This window comes from Lipotes vexillifer, unplaced genomic scaffold (assembly GCF_000442215.2).
Source record: "Lipotes vexillifer unplaced genomic scaffold, Lipotes_vexillifer_v1.1 scaffold394, whole genome shotgun sequence".
NCBI classification, from domain to species: Eukaryota; Metazoa; Chordata; class Mammalia; order Artiodactyla; family Lipotidae; genus Lipotes; species Lipotes vexillifer.
This window is the reverse complement of record NW_006791731.1, coordinates 1,048,892-1,067,105: the sequence shown is the minus strand read 5'-3', so window position 1 is coordinate 1,067,105 and position 18,214 is coordinate 1,048,892. Positions and strand designations below refer to the sequence as shown.

The 18,214-nt window shown below is 65.4% G+C and overlaps 3 protein-coding genes across 5 annotated transcripts in view; 1 reads left to right on the top strand and 2 right to left on the bottom strand.

Annotated features, from left to right (window-relative positions):
* EEF1D (eukaryotic translation elongation factor 1 delta) overlaps positions 1–9,912 on the bottom strand; it is a 14,975-nt gene extending 5,063 nt beyond the window's left edge. Inside the window, exons 1-4 of one of the 3 annotated variants that reach the window (XM_007464567.1) lie at positions 9,628–9,912; positions 5,916–5,930; positions 2,386–3,467; positions 377–497 (exon numbers count right to left, since the gene is read on the bottom strand). In XM_007464567.1, coding sequence (XP_007464629.1) covers positions 377–497; positions 2,386–3,467 — 1,203 coding nt within the window. In that variant the 5' untranslated portion in view covers positions 5,916–5,930; positions 9,628–9,912. Of the gene's footprint in view, positions 1–376; positions 498–2,385; positions 3,468–5,915; positions 5,931–9,627 lie in introns of those variants that run through there. The other 2 variants (XM_007464568.1, XM_007464569.1) reach the window with 2 other exon arrangements.
* A 249-nt stretch (positions 9,913–10,161) lies between these two features.
* On the top strand, positions 10,162–12,163 carry TIGD5 (tigger transposable element derived 5). The gene has a single exon (XM_007464566.1). The coding sequence runs from the start codon at positions 10,162–10,164 to the stop codon at positions 12,088–12,090; it is 1,929 nt and encodes a 642-aa protein (XP_007464628.1). The 3' UTR covers positions 12,091–12,163.
* A 1,796-nt stretch (positions 12,164–13,959) lies between these two features.
* Positions 13,960–18,214, bottom strand: part of PYCR3 (pyrroline-5-carboxylate reductase 3) — an 8,616-nt gene continuing 4,361 nt past the window's right edge. The window contains exons 5-10 of the mRNA XM_007464615.1: positions 17,803–17,982; positions 17,266–17,478; positions 16,851–16,943; positions 16,460–16,656; positions 14,328–14,379; positions 13,960–14,085 (exon numbers count right to left, since the gene is read on the bottom strand). Of these exons, the coding sequence (XP_007464677.1) occupies positions 13,960–14,085; positions 14,328–14,379; positions 16,460–16,656; positions 16,851–16,943; positions 17,266–17,478; positions 17,803–17,982 (861 nt within the window). The remainder of the gene's footprint in view (positions 14,086–14,327; positions 14,380–16,459; positions 16,657–16,850; positions 16,944–17,265; positions 17,479–17,802; positions 17,983–18,214) is intronic.

The window sequence follows — 18,214 nt, the reverse complement described above, 5'->3', positions numbered from 1 at the left end:
TAAAAAAAAAAAAAAAAAAAAAATTAAAAAAGGCAGCCTCGTGTGGAGAGGGCAGGAAAGCCCTGCACAAGACAAAAGCTCACGGGCCTGAGGACGGAAGAGGATGGAGTCCTGTGGCCCTGACGACAGGGCCTGAGGTGCACGTGGCCTGCAAGCCCAGCAGGGCCACGTGTCGCAGGTCCTGATGGGCACCTAGAGACGCTGGGAGCGCCCTGCCCACATGTGACACAAGAGCAGCTCTAGCTCCTCGGGAGCCAGCCAGCCGCCCTCCGAAGAACCAAGCCCAGCACCTGCAGCAGGGCCACCTGGGCCCAACGTGCCGTGTCCCACTGTGCTGGCACAGACAACCCGAGACCCCAAGCACAGCAGCCCCTACCTGGCATGAGGAGCCGGCCACGGGCCCGTTCATCTGCTCGTAGAATTTCCTTTCTGCATCGTCATATTTGAACTTGTCAAACCAGATCTTCTCGTGCACTAGAAAGTTTGTGGCCATTTTCCTGTTGAGAGGGAAGGAGAGACTAAGACAGCCTGGCCGGGAGGAGGGGGCACCTCCTCGCAGACCCCAGGGCTGGCTTGCACAAGCGCCCCTTCCGACAGCCTGGACCCCAAGGGTGCAGGGCAGACCGTCCCGGTCCTTGGGTAACAAGGGCTCCAGGGCCCAGGGCAGAGCACCAGAGGTTCTCAACACTGACCACAACGAGCCTGCAAGCCCCTCCCCCACCCCATGTGGGCTTCCTTCAGTGCTGCGGCGGGTGGTCCCCAGGCCAGTCCCCAAGACCAGCGGCTCTCAAAGCATGGCCAGGAACCTCTGGGGGTCCCCAAGGTCCTCCCCTTTCCAATCACACAACTGTTCAAGGCTAGATTTGTCGGACAATATACACCAGCAGATAATGCACAAGCAGGTTTAAGAATCCAGCTGCCTCCTATTAAGCCAGACATAAGATTTGCAAAAATGTAAAACAAGGTCACTTAGTTCACTGAACTTTTTTGTTACAGGAAAGTTATTTCTTGCATAAATGTCACTAACATGTAATAAGCTTGTTATCATTTTTCAACAAATAAGTGCTTCTGCATTTAATTACTAATATAGGAGAAACTAATAGACAAAACAAAAGCTCTTTTAGCATCACAAGACCAGCAAGTTTGAGAACTGCTGCTCTAGACCAGGGCCTGGCAAACTCCGGCCTGTGAGCCAGATCCCGCCACTGTCCGTTTTTGCAAATCGCTGTATTGGCACGTCTGCAGTCTGCTGCTTTCCCACCGCTCGGCAAGGTGGGGGAGCTGCCACAGACCTGGGCCCAGAGCCCGAATTCTCACAGATGACAAAGTCTGCTGACTCAGAACCGCCCTGTCCCTCACCAAGTGCAACAGAAAAGGACCCAACCTCACCAACTCTCTCTGCTGAGGATCCCAGGACATCACTGGACCTCGCCGGGTGTCCCCCCCGTGTGACAAGGGACGTTGGGCCCTGTGACTCCCCTCCACCCCACCTCGAAGAGGCATCACTGAACAGTTTCAGTTCCACACGCCCCCCCGCACGCACACGTACTGCCTGACGGGGAACGCCCCCCCCGCCTCGGCGGTGGGCCCCACACCCTGCCCCTCGCAGCAAGGCCAGGATCCCGTTAAAGCAGCACACCCAACCCCACCGAGGAGCCGAGGGGCTCCTGCCGGGAGTCTGGGGTCCAGGGAGGCCCCTCCACGTCCCCTCTGGCCCCGCCTGCGGCCCAGGGCCTCTCCCCACTGGGGGGCCCCCAGTCTGCCCTGAGTCCAACGGTCTCTGCCCTCCTGCCTGAGCCCAGTGCGCTAAGGGATCCCTTCCATGGCCAGGCTCTGGCCTCCAGCGACCAGCTGGCACTGCATAAAACCGCTCTGGGGGCCAGACCCCTGGGCCCACAGGCTGAAGGCAAGTTGGCCTCATCCAGTGGGTGTCTCCCAGACTCAGGCCGCTGGACCGGCCGTGTGCTAGAGGACCTGAGACGCCCACCTCACCTCAGGTGGTTCTGGACAAGGAGATGGGGGAGACAGCAGGACAGGTAGGCAAGCGGCCCAGTGGGGCTTGGGGGCCGGGAGCCTTCATTGCTCCCCTGTCCCATGAGTCAGGGGAGAAGCTGGAAGTTGCCTGGCCAAAGGGGAAACCCTGCGCGAGACAGACTCAGGCCCACGTGGACCCCTTCCCTCAACCAACTTGGTAGGGGTGACCCCAGAGGCTGCAATGCCCCAGGGGCAGGTAGCTATCCCTGCCCGACCCGAGCCAGCTTCCAACTCAGCCGGTCCAGGAGTCTTGGGAGGAGCCCCGCTGGGGTGGGGGCAGGGAAGGGAACACGCCGGCCACCCAGCCCGGCCCGGGGAAGCCCAGGCACCCGCCCGGCACGTTTTCCCTACTTGGGTCTCAGGCTGGACATGGAAGGGCCAGACCGGGCGCCGGGTCGGTGAACCAGAGACGGAGCTTCGAGGCGCCAGGCCGCGCGCAGGGCCTCGGCGGCGTGGTGGCGGCACTCTGCGCTGTCGTAGGCCGGCTTGCTGAGCCAGGGGGCCTCGGCGTCCTTGTGCAGGAAGCACCGGTAGGGCAGGGCAGAGGAGGCCTCCCCGTCCCCCCGCCGCGGCCCGAGCCGCCGGCTTCCCGTGGCGTTGCGGCCCCGCCGGTCTCTGCGGCCGCGCCGGGCGCCCTCAGCCTGACCGGCTCGCTCCTGCAGGTGCACCTTCCCAGGGGGGTGGCCGTCAAACAGGGCCTCGTAGAAGACCCTCTCGGCTGCGTCGTAGCGGGGCTTCTCCAGCCACACCTCCCGCACCAGCGCCTGCAGGCTGCCCAGCGGGGGCTGGCCGTCGGCTGGCGGGCTGGGCTGGCGGATGAGGCACAGGTCGGGAGCGGCCGCCCACTGGCCCGTGTCGGGAGCCCCCTGCCCGCCGCTCCCCTCCGCGGCCAGCAGCAAGGCCTGAGACCACTCCACGAACGCCCGCTCAGCCTGGTCAAAGGAAGACTTGTTGACCCAGACGCCCCAGGTCACGTGGTGGCAGGCCACCTGGCTTCCGAGGGCGCAGAGGGCCCCAGGGGCCAGGGCGGGAGGCCGGGCTGCCTGGGCGGCCGCATCTGCCAGCCTCTGGCGGTACGAGCTCTCCGCCTGGTCGAAAAGCAGCTTGTCCAGCCAGACGTGGTCGGCTGAGAGGCCCTCAAGGGCCAGGTCCCCCTGGCTGGGCCAGCCCCTGGGGGGGGGCTTCCTCGGCTTCTGCCACGGCTTCTTCCCGCTGTGGCTCTGCCCGGGCTCGCTGCTGCCGTTGCCGTTGGGGGCGGCCGCCTCCTCGGCCTCGCCCTCCCGGCCCGGCCCGTTCACTGCCAGTGGCTCGGCCGGGAGCTGCTGGGCGGCGGCTCTCATGGCCCCGTGCTCGCAGACGCGCCGCTCGGCTTCCCCGCACTTCTGCTTGTCTTCCCAGACCGTCTCCAGGACACAGGAGGCCTCCCCGCTCATCTTCCACGCAGCGTTAAAAAGCAAGCACAAAGGGCAGTTGCAACACCGCGGGCCGTGGGCAGACGGCACCCCCGCCCCTCCCGGCTCGGCCGCCCGGATGGGGTGCCCCGGGGCAGCATGCACGGGGAGCTGGGGGAGCAGTAAACACGCACGAGCACGTAATGCGTGGTGTGTTTGCGCATGTGCATCCTCCTAACCGCAAAACTTGTCTTATCTCATCCAACATGCACCCAGGCTGCCAAGGGGGCCCAGAGAACACTTTCCAAACCTCTTTGGCTACAGGAACCTCTTCGGTGAACCCCAAGAACAGCTGCCAAATAAACACCGGACGCACTCTGCTAATTCAACTTTTACGTCAAATGAGTTTTGCGACAAGTGTGTCCCGTGAAACATTAGAGACTCACTTATTCTGAAAAGTTAGTCGCCGTTCATCTGAAACTTTAACTGGACGTCCTGTGTTTTTGCTAAGCCTGGCCACCTACCTGAGGCACTCAGGTTTCTGTTTTATAGAAATGCACTTGGTGGTCTCAGAGGATGGCCCCGCTCCTGGCGCATTCTGCCTGACCTGAGTCCCCCACCTGCACGGCCACACCGCCATCCTGAGCAGTGCATGTTCCAAGGGAAGCTGGAAGATCTTAGCCAAGGGGCACCTGGGAGCAGAGGGTGGAGCGCCCACCCCTGTGAGGCCACATCAGGAGAGATGCCAGGGAGTGAGTGTCTAAAAGGGAAGAAAGCCAGTGGCTCTGGCAGTTAAGAATCAGGTTCCTTGGTCAGCGGCCGATGCCTCCTGACCAGGAGACAATCAACTCACGCCCGTGGGTGCACCTAAACTAAAGGGACCATGTGGGAACCTCCGAGTCCTGTCCTAGGACGCGGGATCCTCCCTGCATTCCAGCGCCTTTTGGTGTAAGGGGCTCCGCACACCTGCCACTGTGGCTACTGGATAAGCCTCTGTCCAGAAGCCTGAGCTCAGAGTAGCCCTCGTCACCTGCTGCCCCCGTGCAAGACTGAGGGCTGCTGGGCCACAGGGCGTGCACAAACAGCCACGAGGCGATGGCCTCGGCCCTGCCACTGGCACAGGGCCCCCTATTCTGCTCCCGGGCATGGTGCCCCGTAAAGGCTAGCCCCCTTGCTGGGCAGCCCAGAATTCTACAGCGAACCCTATTCAGCAGAACCAAGGGGCCTGGGCCACCGCAGCCTCTGGCTAGAAGCAACTCAAGCCCAGAAAGCCCTGGAGGCCAGTCTGCTCTTAGGGTGCACCTAGGGGTCCCCGAGCTCACACCTGGCTGGCCTGTTCTAGAGGACGGCTCTAGAGAATGGCCTTAGCTAGCACAGGGACTCCTCCCCTCAGACCCTACTCTGGACCCTGTGCCCGCCCAGGAGCAGAAGCACCAGGCCGACTGCCTGGGGCTAAGCAGCTTGCCCTCAGGATGGCTCCAGCGTCTCCTGCTGCTGCGAGGTCACCTGGTGGAGCCTAAGCGAGGGCAGACCTGCTGGGCCCTCACCCCAGGGAGGAGGCCCCCAGAGGGGGCAGACTTTCACCCCGGGACAGCAAACCCTTCCTGCCACTCACCGCAGGGTCTACAGCCCTTCCCTCACAGCCCCCCGACCAAAACCAAAACCCAATTCCAATCACCCCGGGACATGTGGGCCAAGTCCCGACCGATCTGGGACTTCAGGGAGACTCCCCTTTGTGCTCTGAGGGGCTCGCCGGGGTCTCTCACGGCACCCGATGCAGGGGCGGAGGCCCAGGCTCAGAGAGGTCCCTGGCCACCCCCTTGAGCCTCCCTCCCCGGGCCAGCAGCACTTACCAAGGCCAGGCTGACTGCAGAGGCAGTGCTGGGGGGCGGGAGCCCATGCCCAGGAGGCGGGGCACTGTGACATTACTCACTGTAACAGAGGGCTGCAGGCCTACCAGGCTGGGCTTGTCTGCCCTCTGACCTCTCTGGCGGACCCTCACCAAAGCAGAGCAGCGCGGGTAAGGGCTAGTCTGGCCCCTTCAGCCCTGCCCACCAGGCTGACCCCCCAGTGCGGAAGCCCTACGTGAACCTAGTGGCCTCGGCTCCTGACGTCAAACCAGGCTCTGCTCAGAGCTCTAAGGGTCACAGTTCGGGGGAGGGGAGGCCCCTTCTCAAGATGCCCGGGAGCAAGGGACAGGGCCTGAGACCAGGGGCTGGCTGGGGCGGCGGCACCCTGCCCTGCCCAGAGGTGTGGAGGGTGCACGCCAGTCCTGACCTGCTCACGGGGTGCCCACCCTACTGCCGGGGCAGGAACTGGCTCAGCCCAGGAAGGTGCTGAGGCCACACCCAACAGGTCCAGACAAGGAAACCGAGGCCAGCAGCCTGGCCCCAGAGGTGTCAGGACTCGCCGGACGTGGTGAGGGCTGGGCTGGGGGTCCCTTGGCTCGGGTGAAGGGGACACAGGAGCCTGGGACGGGCAAGTACTTACTTTCGCTTTGATCTCCTAGGACAGCATGAAGAGAAAGCAGCAAAGTTAGAGGCAGTCAGACAGGGTGGCCTGAGCAAGCTGGGGGGCCTTCTCACAAGCTGCTCGGTGAGGCGGCGCGGAGGCGAGTTTGCTGGGGAACAAAGGCGAGCACCGGGGCAAAGGCCCACCACCAAAACCCCAGGGGGCGGCCGAGTCCGCGCTCAGGGCGGCGCTGCTCCTTCATCACTCGAAATGGGCAGATCCTGGGGTTCCTGTTAGCCGGAGCCAGGCAGCCCTGGGAGGCCCCACCTGAGCTCCTCGCTGAGCTGAGCCAACCTGGGGAGGTGAGCCAGCACCTCGAGTGCCCCGCTGCCCACGTGGATCAGTGCTGGGTGGGCTCTCCCCAGCCCCGCACCGCCACTGGGTCCAGACCGCTGGACCAGGTGTAGGACGACAAGGACCTGGCTGAAGGTCTTGGTGGCCACCCAGCCCGTGCCCACGCCGGACAGGCCTCTCCCTCAGCAGGGCCACTACGGGGGCGAGAGGCCAGGTGGGCAGGGTGCGCCGTCCCCGCAGGCTGGCACTGAAGGGTGCACAGGAGGACAGACGGGTGCCCGGCCCTGAATCCACAAGAGGTGGCAACCAGGAGCTGAGGACCCAGTCAGCCCTGCCACCTAGGCCCCCGGCCTCCCCTGTCTACCCCACACCGCGGCCAGCGCGCCAGCATCAAGTCACCCCAGGACAGGGTGCAAGAGGTGTCCTGTGGGGCAAACAGAGGCTAGCAGGCAGGAGACAGGCGTGCACGGAGGTCCCAGGCAGGCTCTCCGCAGACACCCACCATAGGGGCTTCTTAGCGTGTGAGGTTCCCAGAGGGGGCGTGCGGCAAGGCTCTGGCGGGAGGAAGACTCCCCAGAGACACCACACAGGAGCGCTGTCACCTGGGGAGGCGATCACAGACAGCTGAGGGCTGCCTGGTAAAGCCAGTGCCAGGATGGGGCCAAGAGCACCCACAGGGCTGCTGGAGGATGAGGTCCCAGGACAGCCGGCACAGCCCCCGACGTCAGAGGCAGCGGCCCACCTCTCCCAGTAGAATAACCACTCTGAGTCTGAACACTTTCCCGCGAGGACGCCACCAGGGAAGCACAGAACTCTCGGCGAGGGGCCGGGCGTCCTACAGGAGCAGCGGCCCACCCCCCGACCCCCGCAACACTGGAGCACAGGGAGCAGAGCCAGGACGCAGAGGAAGCGGTCCCACCCCGTCCTCCTCACCTGCAGGACCAAGAGCAAGCCGCCTGCCACTAAGGACCGGCCCTAGGGCGTAGAGCATGTCAAGACTACTCCCTTAACAGGGGGCCCCCGGAGGGATCACGGCCCACCAGCCGCCAGGATCTGGGGCGAAGGCAGCGAGCAGCTCTCCCTCTGCAACTCCCCCAGCCCAGTGCCCTGCGAATCAGCACTCCTGGCTGTGCTGAGGGACTCTGGGGGCTGCGGAGTCCTTCTCAGCCTCTGCCCAGCTGGGAGGGCAGTTCTTGCAGTGCCAGTACAGGGAACCTGGCAGCACTCCCTGACCAGGATACTCCTGGCTGGAGGATCCTGAAGGTGAAAACATGGCCTGGCAGAGCCGTGCCCACCAATCTGCCAAGAGGTCCCTGTGAGGCTGGGTGAATGGGGAAGGTTTCTGGGAGGGGTGAGGCTAGCCCCCTCCCCCGGCTCCATCCTCCACACCTCGTTCTCATCCTCCAAACAGTCTCAGGTAACCAGGTGCCCACGTGACCCCATCGCAGCCACACACACGCAGGGGCTCCCAGGTTATCCATCCAGAGGTCACAGCTCTCTGCCTCCCTTCCACAGGAAGTGGGAATCGGTGTGCGGTGTGGGGAGATGGGGCCCCTGGCTGGCGCAGCCTGGACCGGTGCTGCACGATAGAGCTTCCATGCGTGCAATGTCCAAGAGAACGCGGCGAGCACTCAACACGCTTCAGCCGATGAGAACAAGCCAGTAGTGGGGCAACTGCACGAGAGTGATGCTCTCTGCTCTTCTTTAGAGGCGAACTCCACAGCCCCAAATTCCTACTCAGAAGCTTCCCCACCTCTGAATCCTGGACAGTCCAGCCCCACTCAAAAATGCCAACCTGTCCTGCTGGCGTGGAGGGGGGGGGCCCCTGCACCCCAAGACTCAGGACTCACACTGCGGCTGCCCAAGTCACCCCACCTGAGGCCCAGCCAGCTGCACGACATTTGTGCTACAATGCCATGGCCGTTGGTTCTATTTCTATCCCAGTCTGTGGTGCCCTGGTCTATCTACCCTGACCACCAGGTGCCTGTGCCCCTTTCCCTAGGGCGGCTCCAGCACTGCACGTGCCTCCTCAACCATTCTGAGTACACGTGACACCTCACACAGCTGGGAGACGGAAGTGGGGTAAACTGAGGTTCCGGGTCAGTGAGGTGAGAATCTGAGACTCCGTGTCTGATTCTGATGCCTGTCCCTCACACAAATGTCACACTGCCCCCCACTTCAAATTCACACGCGCCATCTCCAAATAGGGACACAGAGCCAGGTCTCATGCCAGCATTTCCTGCCTGCAGCCCTTGAAAAGCTGACACCAGAGCGCGACGCACTGGAGACATCGTGTCCGCCTATTTAGGATCACCTTCAAGAAACCTTCATTCACAAAAACACTGGTCAAGCATGTTTGCCCCCCAGGCTCCTCTAGGGGAAGGCACAGCAGCCGCGCTCCAAGGTGAGGAGATGGAGAGCTGCAGGGCACCCCTGCACTGGCACAGGGCCCAGGCCTGACTGCCCCGGAGAGATGGCACAGGGCACCTGCTCCTCGGAGTCTGCATGCCAAGCTTTCTCAGGGAACACCTACGTCTGGAGCTGAGCACGGGGGTGGGGCTCAACCCACTTATGGTTGAGGGCTCCCTAGGAGCTAGGGGTGTCAGAGCTGCTGCTGAGGCAAGACCGGGTCCTTCCCCGACCCAGTCCAGGCCTACTCCCTCACCAGTTACTTGCCAAGGTCAATCTGCTCTCGTGACAAGCAGGGACCACCCCAAAGTTCAGCCACACAAACAGCTCTCTTGCTCCAGGGTGGCCCTTCACTCTGAAAACCCTGTCGTGCTGGTCCCTGCCCCATTCCACCCCCTTGGCTCCAGGACAAGCCTTTCCCTCCTTCGTTCCACTGAAAGTGCCCACTTTTCAGGAAAGTATCCTCCTCCCCTTCAAAGAGCGGCTTCGACATCGCCTCCTGCCCGGATCACCTTATCCAAATCCAGACCCTCCATCCCTCTCAGAGAACGCTGTATTTCAGTCACCCAGCAATCACATCCTTATTCTTCCCCGAGTTCATGAGCTCTCCAGGTTCCACGAAGACTGGGTGCGTGCCTGTCCCCCAAGCCCAGAGCCGACGTGAGGCAGGTGCTCCACAAACGTCGACAAAGAAAGGGGGGGACTACAGGCCCGGGTCACAGGTGGGCAGACATCTTTGTCACCCACCGGGGCGGAGGTCGGCGCGGCCCCGACCTTCCCGCAGCCGCCCTCCCGCCGGGGCAGCCGCAGGGGTCCGGCCGGCACGTGGCCCGCGGGCTCCGCCCCTCTGCGCCGCCGCGAGCCCGCACCCGGCCCCGCGCCCCGGAGCCGGCCTGCCGGCGGCTCTCCAACCAAATCCCTGCCGGCGCAGCGCGGGCCGTCCCTTCCCCGGTCCCCGGGGCCTGGCAGCGCAACCCGCGGTACTCACACGCCAGCCAAGGACGCCGCTACCAACGAGGAGGGATCGGCGGCGCGCGACGGCAAAGAAAAGGGAGGGCCGCGCTGGCCGCGCACGGGAAATGAAGCAGCGGACTCTACCACGCGCCGGGACGCGGGGGACGCGGCCCGCGCGCACGGCCCGCTGCGCTGCCTGGGCCCTCCGCGCGACGCTCCCCGAGGGTGCGAGGATAGAAGACAGTGGCAGATCCCCGCGGGGCTCGCCCTTTCCCGGAGGAGCTGGAGCAACCCGCCGGGCACAGCGCCGCCGGCTCCCGCCCCCCTCCGCTGCAGCTCCGGTGGACTCGGCGGGCCCGGGCGGAGCAGACCGGCCGGCACGTGCCGGGTGACGTGCAGCGCGGGGTGGGGCCGCGCGGGGCCAACGCGCCTGCGCGCGCCGAGCGGGCGAGACAAAGGGGAGGGCCCGGCCGGTCCCGCCCCCAGCGCCCGCCCAGCGCGGCCGGCCGGGCGGGCGTATGGCCCCGGTTCCCGCGCCCCCGCTGCCGCCGCAGCCACAGCAGCAGCCATGTACCCCGCGGGACTCCCGGCCGGCCCGGCCCCGCGCCGCGGCCGCCGCCCCCCGCCCGGGCGCCCTGCGCAGTCGCCGCGGCCCCCCGCGCCCGCCCCGGTCGCCGCTGCGCGGCCGCCGCCCCCCGCGCCCGGGCCGCGGCCCCGCGTGGCTGTGAAGATGGCCTTCCGCAAGGCCTACTCCATCAAGGACAAGCTGCAGGCCATCGAGCGCGTCAAGGGCGGCGAGCGGCAAGCCAGCGTGTGCCGCGACTTCGGCGTGCCCGGCGGCACGCTGCGCGGCTGGCTCAAGGACGAGCCCAAGCTGCGCTGGTTCCTGGAGCAGCTGGGCGGCGAGGTGGGCACGCAGCGCAAGAAGATGCGGCTAGCCAACGAGGAGGAGATCGACCGCGCCGTCTACTCGTGGTTCCTGGCGCTGCGCCAGCACGGCGTGCCGCTGTCGGGGCCGCTCATCCAAGCGCAGGCCGAGGCCTTCGCGCGCCAGATCTACGGGCCCGAGTGCACCTTCAAGGCCAGCCACGGCTGGTTCTGGCGCTGGCAGAAGCGCCACGGCATCTCCAGCCAGCGCATCTACGGCGAGGCCGAGCCCCCGGCCGCCGGCCCCGCGCCCGGCCTGCCGGTCAAGCAGGAGGCCGCGCAGCTTCCCCGCACCGGCCCCCTGCCCGACCGCGCCCTGAATGCCCCTGCCCCCGCCGAGGGCGGCTACGGCGACGAGCAGATCTACAACGCCAACGTCACCGGCCTCTACTGGAAGCTGCTTCCGGAGCAGGCCGCGCCCCCGGGCGCAGGGGGCTGTGGCCGTCGCTGGCGGGGCGACCGGGTGACGGTGCTGCTGGCCGCCAACCTGACCGGCAGCCACAAGCTGAAGCCGCTGGTCATCGGGCAGTTGCCGGACCCACCCAGCCTGCGCCACCACAACCAGGACAAGTTCCCCGCCTCCTACCGCTACAGCCCCGACGCCTGGCTCAGCCGCCCGCTGCTGCGCGGCTGGTTCTTCGAGGAGTTCGTCCCGGGCGTCAGGCGTTACCTGCGCCGCAGCTGCCTGCAGCAGAAGGCTGTGCTGCTGGTCGCCCACCCGCCCTGCCCCAGCCCTGCGGCCAGGATGCCCACCCTGGAGGGGAGCGAGGAGACCCCCAGGAGGTGCCGGCCTGAGCCGCTGGGCCCTCCGGAGGAGCTGCAGACCCCCGACGGGGCGGTGCGGGTGCTGTTCCTGTCCAAGGGCAGCAGCCGGGCGCACATCCCGGCCCCACTGGAGCAGGGGGTGGTGGCCGCCTTCAAGCAGCTGTACAAGCGGGAGCTGCTGCGGCTGGCCGTGTCCTGCGCCGGGGCGTCCCCGCTGGACTTCATGCGCAGCTTCATGCTCAAGGACATGCTCTACCTGGCCGGCCTCTCCTGGGACCTGGTGCAGGCAGGCAGCATCGAGCGCTGCTGGCTGCTGGGTTTGCGGGCTGCCTTTGAGCCCCGGCCGGCAGAGGAGTGCGCTGGGCAGCCAGCTGGCCAGGCCGAGGAGGCCGCGGAGCGCAGCAGGGTGCTTAGCGACCTCACGCACCTGGCAGCCCTGGCCTACAAGCGGCTGGCGCCTGAGGAGGTGGCCGAGTGGCTGCACCTGGACGATGACGGGGGGCTGCCCGACGGCTGCAGAGAGGACCCAGGCCCCAGCCGGCCTCCCGTGCTGGTCCCTGGGGCCCCTCCGCCCCCAGCCAGCCTGCCCTCTGTCGCGGCGGGAGGACAGGAGGAGGAGGAGGCCGCCGTGCCCTCCGCTGGGGAGGCCGTGCGGGGTCTGGAGACAGCTCTGCGATGGCTGGAGAGCCGGGACCCCCGGGAGGTAGGGCCGCTGAAGCTGGTGCAGCTTCGCTCACTGATCAGCATGGCCCGGAGGCTGGGGGGCATCGGGCCCTCTCCTGCAGTCCCTGATGATGGGGTGTGACCAGTCCAGTCCAAGCAGCCCCCAGTGGCCTTTCTCCTGCGGCACTTGGAGGAGATACACACAGCCTCCCCATCTCTCCTCCCCTCCCCTGGGGTGGCCTCCCCCCCGGCTTGGGGTTGCAGGGATCCCAGCCCAGCCTGGCTCAGAGGAGCTCTGTTGGTGAAGGGCCGTCCCCTCCACTGGTTTCCGCGTTTCATGTGGGGACAGACAGAGGCCGCGGGTGCCTGCTTCCCCTCCCTGGGCAGGCGCGCACGTGGGGTCTACGGTCTTAGCCAGGTGCCCTCTTGCGCAGGCCTGGCACACACACACCACAGCATTTATCAGAGAGCAGGTGGCTGTGCTCCCACCCTGGCCCCTGTGGGGCTGAGCCCTGCAGCCATGGTCCTGTCCACACCGCCCAGCACTTGTACCAGACGAGGGCCCGGCGCTCCCATCCCTCCCAACCACAGCCATGTGGTCGGTCGTCTCAATGGGAAGCACACCACTCGTTTTCAGCGCGTTAAGTCTGTTTTTAACAGATACTCTTCAGGGACCCGGGGTGGAGGACTCCGTGGGCTGGAAGGGAGGATGGTGCCCGGCACTCGGGGCCTCCCAAGGTTCTGGATGCAGCGAGGGCTGTAGGTTTCTGTTCCACTCGGATTTTTAACTTTCCTTAAGAAAACATTGTGAACAGCTCTCTTGTTCCGTGGGGTTGGCGAGCACTAGACCTGGGCCCTGGTGACAGACCAGTGGCCGGGCCAGCGCCCTGTGCTCCCACCAGCCATAGGCCACTTTGTCCAGCCCCAGGGCCCAGAGCCATCCCGTTTCCCCGGAGCAGCCTTGCGGCACTGACGGCCATGCCAGGACAACCCTCAGTGCCTTAGCTCCCCTCCAAGGCTCCCCTGTGCAGCGTGCCCTCAGGCTTCTCCCGCGCCCCTGGCACTGCCCAAGGCGTGGCTGAGGAGCTGCTTCCCGTGGCCCCATCAACTAGGCTCCTACATGGCACAGTTTGTAAGGAGAAGGCAAGGGCTCTGTAACCGTCCAGCTCTAGATTCAGGATCCTGCTGGTGGCCTGAGGCCGACAGATACCCACCCAGGCCTCCCAGAGGCTGCCCTGCAGAGATACCCAGAGCTCTTGTGAGGGGCAGTGGGGCCGGATTTGAGGTGCTGCCTGCCTCAGCGCTCTGCCCTCATCCTCACCTGCCCCATCCTCCTGGTGGTCTGAGACTGCAGAGGGCACAGACAGGTGCTGTGTTTGTGGGACGGGAGGGCTGTGCACGGCGGTAGGACGGCTGGGCGCCCCCAGAGCAAGGACGTAAACTGTTCCTTGGAACCACCCCCCCCAAAACCCACATATGTATGTGTATGTCAAATCTGAAAGCTGAGGGACAGTATGTAGGATTTGGGAACAAGAGAAGGGAGGCTTGGCTAGCCAGGCCCAGGCAGCAGCCTCCAGCCGCAACTGCTGGGGCCCACCTGGCACCTCCACTTCCATCTGTGTCAGGCCTGCACGCCTGCAGGAGCCTCTGGCGGTCTACGCTGGCCCTGGGTCTAACCAAGCAGCTGCACGGGGCTTCGGGTTGTCCTGGCATGTTACACCACCTGCCTCTCCAGCTGGTGGCGACCCGGGGACCCAGGCCTGGAGCTCCTGGTCACGATGGCCAGCCTGCTGGCCCTCTGCCCTGCCCGCCTATAGGGGCCTGTGGAGAGACAGACCTCAGGGCCCAGGTGGGCACGGGGCGAGGGTGGCCTCTGGTAGCATCATCGGCACCACCCCTCTTGCCAAGTTTCCTGTCTCAGCCTTTAACCCTCTCGTGCCCCGGAGCCTGGGCGGGGGAACTGCAGTTTCTATTGAGAACCGGCTATCAGGACAGGACCTCCCACCTCCTCTCAGGTGGTGCCAGCCTCATCCCCTCTGGAGAACCAAGGCTGCACCCCAGGAGGTGGCTCTGGCCGGTCTCCAAGGCCCTGGATGGGCAGCGCGGGAACGAGACGCAGCGCGGGCTGGCCTGGGGCCTTGGAGAGTTAGGGGGCCCGTCAAGGGTGGGTCTGGGAGCCGCTTTGCTTCGCTGGGCTGGGGACTACCCCTCACCCAAGGGCCTCCGACGGTGTCCTCTCTAGAACGGGGGCACTGGTGCCACCGGGCCCTGCACGTGAAGAGCGTGTCCCTGGCCCCAAACGCAGCCCCAGCAATGACCCTCGTGACCCCGGGCCCCAGCGCAGCTCCGGCATGAGGTCGCCCACCTCCCTGGGCTCACCTCAGCGTGAACCACAGGGCAGAGGCTTCCCGTGGGAGACGCCAGCTCGGCTCTGTAGGAGGATGGGTGAAGTGGCCTCACTGCCGCCACCTGCCGGGCCCGGGGCGTCTAAGCCGCTCCCTGGTTTGTGCTGAGGAGGGTAAGGCTGTTGATGGCACCGAGGGAGGGGTCTTAGTTGCTGCTTGAATTCCTTCAACAGCCCTACCTGCAGAGTGCTGGGCACCATGCTGGAGACTGAGTTTCTTGCCCTCAAGGACTACACGTCTCTTTTGAGGGTGTGGGATCCCTGTGGCCTGGGAGGTGCTCAGGGACACAGCCACCATGCTCTCCCCATCCTGTTCACAGCCCTCTGACAAATCCTCAAGGCGGTAAAGGTCACTGATTCCAAAAGGCAGCCCCTGGTCAGTTACTGTCAGGGCTGGCCCCGTGCGTTTGGTGGTAGGCACAGCAGGAAAGCACTGCAGGTGGAAAGGTGAGCTTGTGGCTTCTGCCGAAACCAGCCCACCTGGGGGGTTGGGAGGGCGAGACCAGGCTGCAGCATCAGAGGGAAACCGTGTGAGGCCAAGCTTGCCCGAGGGGCCTCACGCTTGGGAATGAGCCCCCAGGTGACAGCTGGACCGAAGCTGGAGCACTGGAGTGCGGGGTGAGAGGAAGGGGGCGCCCTCCAGCAGGGGCTCGGGCCTCCTGGGACCCCCCCAGCCTGCTGGCCCAAGAGCCCCAGGGGCAAGGGTGCTAAAGTGGGCTGTGGGTGCTTGCCCTGTCGAGGGACCCTTTCACAGCCAACCTCACTGACAGCAGAGGTCACCGGCCAGATGGGCCCAGCACGCTTTATAATAAAGGCTGGATATGCCAACGTCACATGATCCCTGTTCTAGTCTTATTTTTGTAACTCTTGTCTAGTGCTTGGATCCAGAACACCTGATTTGAAAAAGTGGGGAGGGTACAGAAAAGTGACAACATTGATGAAAAAAGCTCACATCCACCAGCTTCTGAGAGGAGTAATTTTAGCTTCACAGTATAAGGTGAAGAGACTTGGCCGGCCAGTGACTGGGCTGCAACCCTGCCCCACCCCTCGCCACCGCCCCAAGCTGCCATTCTTGGGTCAGGCCCCACTGGACACCTCACATTCAGGAGGTGACCGCCGCCTAAGGGCAGGGCTGGGCAGAGGTGCATCTTCCACTCCCCAAGACGAGCCCTGCCTGGTCCTCAGGGATTCTGTCGGAAGATACATGGCGGGGACCCATGGACGTACAGCTGAGGGTGAGGTTGGAGTGCTGGGCGGGGGCAGGGAGAGCCTACCCTTGCTGAGCTCTCGGGTGATGGGAAACCCTGTCCCCAGACCACCTGCACCCACAGCTCCGAGTCTAAGCCCAGTATCCTGGGCCTTGGCTGAGACATGCTTCCAGGCACTTGGAATTTGGTTTTACCAGCCTCCAGTTAAATATTGGTTGCTCCGTGCTATAGGACAGCGTCTTTATTCCCAATTCAAAAGTGAAAGAAAAGGTGCCGAAATGGACTCGGGCTGAGCCTCCTAGCAGGTGGAAGGGCCAGGGTCAGACGGACAGTTGCTGGCTGAGGGCCAGCCGTCTATGAAGGCTGGAGTGGTTGGGGGGCTCAGGGCTGTGCGGGCAGTGAGGGGCAGGCTGCCACCGTAAGCCCTGTTCACAGACAGGGGATCACTTTGCCGCGAGCCTCACAGCTGGCGAGTGGAAGGAAGGGGCTCCAGCACTAGGGCCCGTGTGGGGTGGGGAGGCCCCTGTAAGCCTTGGGCTGCAGGTAGCCTGCCCCGCACCCAGAGGCCCCTCGTCCTTGCTTAGGGCCCCAAGTTGCTGGCTTTCCTGGCCTGTTGGTCCTTTCACAGACATGCTAAGGACCAAATCCTGCAGCCAGAAGCCAGGCCGTGGGACCCTCCAGGACTCTTGACCCAGGGAAGGGTCATCAGGAGCAGCTCCACCTGCTGCTGGCCGCGAGCTCAGGATCTGGAGAGGGGCCCACAGCCCGCTGTGATCCCCGCTGGCCAGGACCTGTCCTCCACCCAGCCTCCCACACCTCAAGCAGCTCCCCCACTGGCCTGCAGGCTGGAGAGAACCCGAGTCCTCGGGAAGGGGCTGGGGGGTGGCCACGGCCTGCACCCAGTGCCTGCGCCCTCCTCCCTGCTGAGTTCCCGGGCCCGGCAGATGGCAGCCTCCACGGAGCTCATGGCCGCCGCCCGCAGCCCGCCCTGCTCCAGCGCGTGGAGCCCATAGATAGTGGTGCCGCCCGGCGTGCACACGTCAGTCCGCAGCTGAGCCGGGTGCTGCCCCTTCTGCAGAAGCATCTTGGCCGTGCCCTGGGGAAAGTGGCATTGGGGTGACTGGGGGGGGGGGCAGCAGCCCCTCCTCGGCTCAGCCCCACCCCCACCCTCGCCACCCCGTCTCAGCCCAGGCTGCTCAGGCCTGCCGTCTCCCTTCCCACAGCTCCCAGGAGGCGTGCTGCCCCCTCCGCTTCCACACACTCCCCCAGGACCGGGTAGCAGGGTCTCACCAGCAGGGTCTGGGCGGCAACACGGTGGGCCAGGCCACTGGGCATGCCCATCTTGATGGCTCCTTCGGCCAAGGCCTCCGAGAAGGCACACACCTGTAGCAGCGGGGGTTGGGGACAAAGCCAGCACTCGCTTGGACACAGAACCCAGCCTGCAAAAGGCTGGGGACCCTCAGGAACAAGGTCCTGCACACCAGCCACCAGAGCCGAGGCCAGAGCCCAGGGTTCTGCCAAGGGGCCGGCCTCAAAGGCCCAGGAAGGCACAGATATGGGGTGGGCGGCGCACATGGGGAGCTGGGGACCCAGCCGGGGAGCCATGGGGTCAGGGGCTGTCAGGGGGGCTCAAGGCCCCACTTTGCCAAGGGAGGGCCGGCCTGTGAGGGCAGGGGTTGGGGTGCGGGGACCAGACGACACTCACAAAGGCCACACCGCTGCCGCTGAGGCCAGTGTGGACGTCCACCTGGGCCTCGGGCACCTCCTCGCACTGCCCGCAGGCCTCCAGCAGGGTCCGCAGGAGCCCGGCCTCGCCGCTCCCGGCATGGTGGCCCCGCGCCATCACCATGGCCCCCTCCTGGACCACGCAAGGCAGGTTGGGCGAGACCCGCAGCACTCGCGCCATCGGGGGCAGCAGCTGGCGGGAGAGAGGCTGCGATCAGGGCGGCTGTGGGATCCAGCTGCCGGGCAGGCACACGCCGGGCCAGGGCAGGCTCCCCGCTACCTCCCGGGCGTGGCGCCCTAACCCCAGGTGGGAAGAGCCCTAACCCCAGCCCCCTAGCCACCTGGCTGCCTGTGCAGGCCGGCTGAGAGGCTGTCTGCCCCCCAACCCACCCATCCTGGTTTCTGGAAGGGCTGGACCCAGGCTGCAGCCAGTCTGGGATGGCAGGGGTGGGAGGCCAGCAGAGCCCATCCTGGGGTCAGAGCCTCAGCCCCCACTGCACCCCGACAGGCCACTCACCTCCTCCAGGGTGCTCAGGGAGACCCCGGCAGCCACGGACACCAAGATGTGCTCAGTGGTGACCACAGGAGCCACCTCCACCAGGACAGCCGGCAGGATGTGGGGCTTGGTGGCAAAGAAGACGAGGGAGCAGCTCTGCAGCACCTCCCTGTTGGAGTGGGTGGTCTGGCAGCCCAGAGCCTGCAGCATGGTTGCCGGGACGAGGCCCACGTCAGCGGGCATCCTCCCAGACCACGGCCCACCCTGCTGGAGCCCACCCTGCAATCCCACGGGCCCCCCATTGCAAACGGCCCTAAACCTAATGCCCATCATGCGCCCAGACCACCCGTTCTCGCTCAGGATCCAACCTCAGATGGCCCTGGTGTCAACACCTCCTCGAGCCCTCTGATCCCAGTGAGTGCCCGTGGCATTC

Bases quoted from the DNA above. Each gene is read 5' to 3' on its own strand.
- TIGD5 (XM_007464566.1), top strand. From the start codon at position 10,162: ATGTACCCCGCGGGACTCCCGGCCGGCCCGGCCCCGCGCCGCGGCCGC.